This window comes from Sapajus apella, unplaced genomic scaffold, assembly GCF_009761245.1.
Source record: "Sapajus apella isolate SASKATOON/1434 unplaced genomic scaffold, GSC_monkey_1.0 scaffold4118, whole genome shotgun sequence".
NCBI classification, from domain to species: Eukaryota; Metazoa; Chordata; class Mammalia; order Primates; family Cebidae; genus Sapajus; species Sapajus apella.
In genome coordinates, this window is record NW_022441044.1 from 422 (window position 1) to 6074 (window position 5653).

At 58.3% G+C, this 5653-nt stretch overlaps 1 protein-coding gene across 2 annotated transcripts; it reads left to right on the top strand.

The window, feature by feature from the left end:
• Positions 1-715: 715 nt before the first annotated feature.
• On the top strand, positions 716-4108 carry LOC116547675 (homeobox protein Meis3-like). Of its 2 annotated transcripts, none has more exons than XM_032273544.1 (5): positions 716-1146; positions 1355-1514; positions 1614-1664; positions 3579-3629; positions 3872-4108. In XM_032273544.1, the coding sequence occupies exons 1-5, from the start codon at positions 929-931 to the stop codon at positions 4079-4081; spliced, it is 690 nt and encodes a 229-aa protein (XP_032129435.1). In that variant the 5' UTR covers positions 716-928; the 3' UTR covers positions 4082-4108. The 2 variants fall into 2 exon arrangements, with proteins under 2 accessions (XP_032129435.1, XP_032129434.1); XM_032273543.1 differs by having other exon boundaries at positions 720-1146; positions 3821-4108.
• Positions 4109-5653: the final 1545 nt, after the last annotated feature.

Below are 5653 nucleotides of genomic sequence, written 5' to 3' on the forward strand. Positions count from 1 at the left end.
AGAGGGGGAGAGTGGGCCCACTGAGCCAGGGTGTCTGGCCAGGCGAGGGGCGGAGGCAGGAATGTTCCAGCTTCCTCCTGCTCCCTCTCTGAGCCTCCGTGTCTTCATCTCTGAGGAAAGGGTTTGACCTGATGGGTGAAAGGTGCCTCTGGCTTCCCGGGCGCAAGGTTCTGTCACGACAGGACACGGGCGACCGGCCCCATAATGGTGTTTCTCTGGGGTGCGTCTGTGTGGCGGTGCAGAGTGACCCTCTCCGGCAACAAGTGCTCACAGCACCAGCCAGGCCTGGTGCGAAATGCCTCATTCATTCATTCATTCGTGTGCTAAATGTCTCAATCATGCATTCATTCCTGTTCCTGCTGTTGGCTGTGTGTGTGCATGTGCACGTAGGGGGGGTATTAATAGGCGTGTGACTGACACACAAGTGTGCACGTGGGTTGGTGTGTATGGCTGTGTCTGTGTGTGGTGGATTCACGTGGTGAGGGTGTGATGTGTTGAGACATACTCTGATGCGCCTGTTTGACAGCTGCGAAATGAAACCGCGGACAGGGAGGCTTCCTATGCGTACTTTGTGGACAGCAATGCGAGCGGTCCCCGTGGAAGGTGTTGGTGCTGACGATCTCCCTCTCCGTCTGTCTCTGTCTCTCCCTCTGTCTCTGTCTCTCCCGTCTCTGTCGTCTCACACCACTCTCTCCGGCTGTCTATCTCTGTCTCTGTCTCTCCCTCTGTCTTTCCCTCTGGGTCCTCCTGCCCAAATGTCAGCATTCTGCCTAGATGTGGTCCTGACTCCTGCCCAGACAGCTCCAGGGGACCTGGAGGGCTTAAAGGGGTGAGGCTCAAACACCTGGGGACCAGAGGCAGGTTTCTGGGACACAGAGGGGTATCTCCTGGGTCCCAGGATGGAGAAGCTCCTCAGCTGAGTCTCAGGATGCTAACCCCTCCCTGGGGCTCCCCGTTTCTCACCTTCCCCCAGTATGATGAGCTGCCACACTACCCAGGCATCGCAGATGGCCCCGAAGCCCTGGCTGGCTTCCCAGAGGCAGTGCCCGCAGCACCAGGGCCCTACGGCCCGCCCCGGCCTCCCCAGCCCCTGCCCCTCGGCCTGGACAGCGACAGCCTGAAGAGAGAGAAGGATGACATCTACGGGTGAGCGGGGCCCGGACTCAGGCTCCTGTCCTCTGTCTGTCGTCCTATCTGTCTTTCTGTTTCTCCACTTCCTGGGGTCTGTTCGTGTCTCTCTCTGTGTACAAGTCTCTGTCTCCTCTCCCCTCAGGGCCTCCTGTCCCCCTCCCAGCCCCTCCCCCCCCCCCCCCCCAGCCTCTCCCCCGACCTCTTTCCTTTCCTGTCTCCCCAGACACCCGCTTTTTCCCCTCTTGGCCCTGGTCTTTGAGAAATGTGAACTGGCTACCTGCTCTCCCCGGGATGGGGCCAGCGCTGGGCTGGGGACGCCCCCTGGTGGCGACGTCTGCTCTTCCGATTCCTTCAACGAGGACATCGCTGCCTTCGCCAAGCAGGTGGGCACCCCCGCCCACCATGCACCCACCCGGAGAGCCAGCGAGGAGGGGCGGGTGGAGGCTCGAGGCTCCCCTGCCTGCCTCTCTCTTCCCTCCCAGGTTCGCTCAGAGAGGCCCCTCTTCTCCTCCAACCCAGAACTGGACAATCTGGTGAGACCCAGGCCCTCCCCTGCGCCCCTTCCCATCAGTCTCCTGTCCTGACTCCCCGTTCCTGGGGTTGGTTGAGGGGGTGCAGAGAGGAGCCCGCCTGGTCAATGTCCCCAAACAGCCATGATTGATTGTTGCCCACGTGCCAAGTGGTCCCCGAGAGTCTGAGAACGGGACCCTCGGCCCGAGTTCAAATCCCAGCTCTGCCTCTCCCCAGCTCTGTGACCAGGGCAAGTGGCGTTCCACAACTCAGTGCTTGGTGTCCCATCTGTGAAGTGTGGCTGGTAGTAGTAATTTCTGTCTTGGAGGGCGGCTGTGGGGATTTTTTTTTTTTTTTTTTTTTTTTTTGAGACGGAGTCTCACACTGTCACCCAGGCTGGAGTGCAGTGGTGCAATCTCGGCTCACTGCAACCTCCTCCTTCCGGGTTCAAGTAATTCTCCTGCCTCAGCCTCCTGAGTAGCTGGGACTACAGGCACACACCACCACGTCAGACTAATTTTTTGTATTTTTAGTAGAGACGGGGTTTCACCATGTTGACCAGGATGGTCTCGATCTCTTGACCTCGTGATCCACCCACCTCGGCCTCCCACAGTGCTGGGATTACAGGCGTGAGCCACCGCGCCCGGCCGACTGTGGGGAGCTAATGAGCGAAAGCGAACCAAGTGTATGGGACAGCGCCTGGCACACAATAGGGCTCAAAAAGTGTCCGATGTTCCATCCGTCAGGAAAACAGCACCCACGCCAAAGTAAGCACGGGGACTGCTGCCCAAGGAGAGGAGGCTGGTGCGGCCGCTCGCGCCCGTAACCGCAGCCACGGCCAGGAGATAGCTTGAGTGTGCCAGGGAGCACCCTGGGCAATGTAGTGAGACCCCATCTCTGCAAAAACATTTAATTAGCGGGGTGTGGTGGCACGCACCTATGGTCCCAGGCACTTGAGAGGCGGAGGCAGAAGGATCGCTTCAGCCCCAAGAGGTCGAGGCTGCAGTGAGCCTTCCTCAGCTCCACTGCACTCCAGCCTGGGTGACAGAGCAAGACCCTGTCTTTCATAGATATCTAGAGAAAGAAAGAAAGAAAGAAAAAGAAAAGGAAGGAAGGAGGGAGAAAGGAGAGAGAGAAGAGGCGGGGCGCAGTGGCTCATGCCTATAATCCCAGCACTTTGGGAGGCCAAGGTGGGCGGATCATGAGGTTAGGAGTTCGAGACCAGCCTGGCCAACATAGTGAAACCCTGTCTCTACTAAAAATACAAAAATTAACCAGGCATGGTGGCAGGTGCCTGTAATCTCAGCTACTTGGGAGGCTGAGGCAGGAGAATCGCTTGAACTTCGGAGGTGGAGGTTGCAGTGAGCTGAGATTGTACCACTGCACTCCCAGCCTGGGTGACAAGACTGAGACTCCGTATCTAAAAATAATAATAATAAAAAGAAGAAGAAGACAAGAAAGGAGGGGGAAACACCTGGCTTCTCCTGTCCTTTGCTCCCCAAGCTCTTGCCAGGGCTTCCTATTGGCCAAACGCTTTGGCAAAGGGCTCTGGGAAATGTGGCTTGCAGGTGGGGGGTGGGCCCGGAGCTGGGGGCCTGGAGGCGGAGGCGGTGGTGCTGAGGGGCCGCTGGGCTCACCTTCGCTCTTGCCCTTGTGATGGGCCCTTGTTCGCCTCCTGCCTTTCTCTCCTAGCCTGTCCCTGTCACTCTAACATCTCTGTCCTTCCCTCCGGCCACGCCGCTCTGGCTCTGTCCTGCGCTCCACCCCGTCTCTGTTCTCTCTCCCCACTGCACCTGCTGACTTTGTTGTCTCCTGTCTGGGTCATTTTATTTCACTCCTTCTGTTTCTCTGTCTCTCTTCTCTTCCTCCTCCTCCTTCCTCCCTGCTCCCTCCCCTGACTCCCTCCGTCTCCCCTCACCTCCCATCCCTGTTTTCAGATGATCCAGGCCATCCAAGTGCTGCGGTTCCACCTGCTGGAGCTGGAGAAGGTGAGCGCGTCTCACCCCCCCCCCCCCCCACCCCCTCCCTTGCCCCCCCATCCCACCCCCTCTTGTCACCTCCACCCCCCACCTTCCAGCTCTCTCCCCACTGGAGTTGAAGCAGAATGCCGCCCCCAGTCCTGTGCACCCCAGCCCTGCACCCCCGGGTGGCCCCCCCCAGTACCCCGGTGCCCCCCCAGGTCCACGACCTGTGCGACAACTTCTGTCACCGCTACATCACCTGCCTCAAGGGAAAGATGCCCATCGACCTGGTCATCGAGGATCGGGACGGCGGCTGCAGGGAGGACTTCGAGGACTACCCCGCCTCGTGCCCCAGCCTCCCAGACCAGGTGGGCCCCGGGGGGGTGCCATGCAGCATCCTGCAGCCACCGCCATGCCTGGACACCACAGAAGGGCGCACACGCACCACACAGCTGCAGATGGGGCCACAGTCGGCCTGATCATGGGGCACACATATGCACACAGCCACGCAGATGGGGACACACACACACACACACACACAGCCATGCAGATGGGGACACACACACACACATGCACACAGTCACGCAGACGGATACACACACACACACACACACACACACACACACACACACACCCCAGTGGCTGCAGGCACCACCCACAGACTCTGCTACATCCACACAGGTCCACACATGGGCACACCAGCTGAGCAACAGCCATTTCCGCTCACAGCCGGACGCAGCATTTACCGTGAACTCACACACACATCCCAGCCGTACAGCAGCAGCATGGAACACGGCCGCATTCCGCACCCCGCTCTCGAGCACCTGTGTGTCCACCGCATACGCACACCCACTCCAGCCACACAACAGCCACACAGATGGAGACAGAGCCAGACAGCCCCAGGCACTGCCCGGCGAACTCAGATACAGGCACGCTGCGGCCCAGACTGGCCACAGTGCCCTCTTGCACACACGTGACCCTGGCCACGTAACAGTCGGGCTGCAGCCGAGATGGCACACACACCACTCATCCACGCAGACTTGGAAGTAGACTCACAGGCTCAGATGCAGCCGCATAGAATCAAACCCAGCAACTCAATGAGGTGGCGCCGTGTCAGTCGGAGCCTCACTAGTTTTATCCACTTAGGACACCAGACAGCAAACACACACGGGACAGCCGTGTGGATCCCAGCTCGCTGAGGCTGCGTAAAAAGTCACACGAGAGCCACACCCATGCAGTCCTGCTGCCGGCACACCGGGCAGTGACATCCTCACAGCACATGCACACACACCCACCCCACACAGCCTTGGATACACACACGTGATGACCACCCCACAGCCAGACACACCCATAGTCCTGGAGCCTCGGTCTTTTTTTTTTTTTTTGAGATGGAGCCTCACTTTGTCACCTAGACTAGAGTGCAGTGGTGTGATCTCAGCTCACTGCAACCTCTGCATCCTGTGTTCAAGCAATTTTTCTGCCTCAGTCTCCCATCTAGGACTACAGGCACCTGCTACCACACTGGGTAATTTTTGTATTTTTAGTAGAGACAGGGTTTCACCATGTTGGCCAGGCTGGTGTTGAACTCCTGACCTCAAGTGATCTGCCCTCCTTAGCCTCCCAGAGTGGTGGGCATGAGCCACTGCGCCTGGCCAAGTCCCAGAGGCTGGTACCCACTTTCACAGGAATCATAGCAGTGTGCAGATGAGACAACCGAACCCTCAAACTACAGTCACAAACAGAAAAATGTAGCTCCTGGTGATGGCCGGGAGCGGTGGCTCACACCTGTAATCCCAGCACTTTGGGAGGCCAAGGCAGGCAGATCACAAGGTCAGGAGTTTGAGACCAGCCTGGCCAACATGGTGAAACCCCATCTCTACTAAAGATACAAAAAATTAGCCGGGTGTGGTGGCACACACCTGAAATCGCAGCTACTCAGGAGTCTGAGGCAGGAGAATCGCTTGAACCAAGAAGGTGGAGGTTGCCATGAGCCAAGATCGTTCCATTGCACTCCAGCCTGGGTGACAGGGCAAGACTCCGTCTCAAAAAAA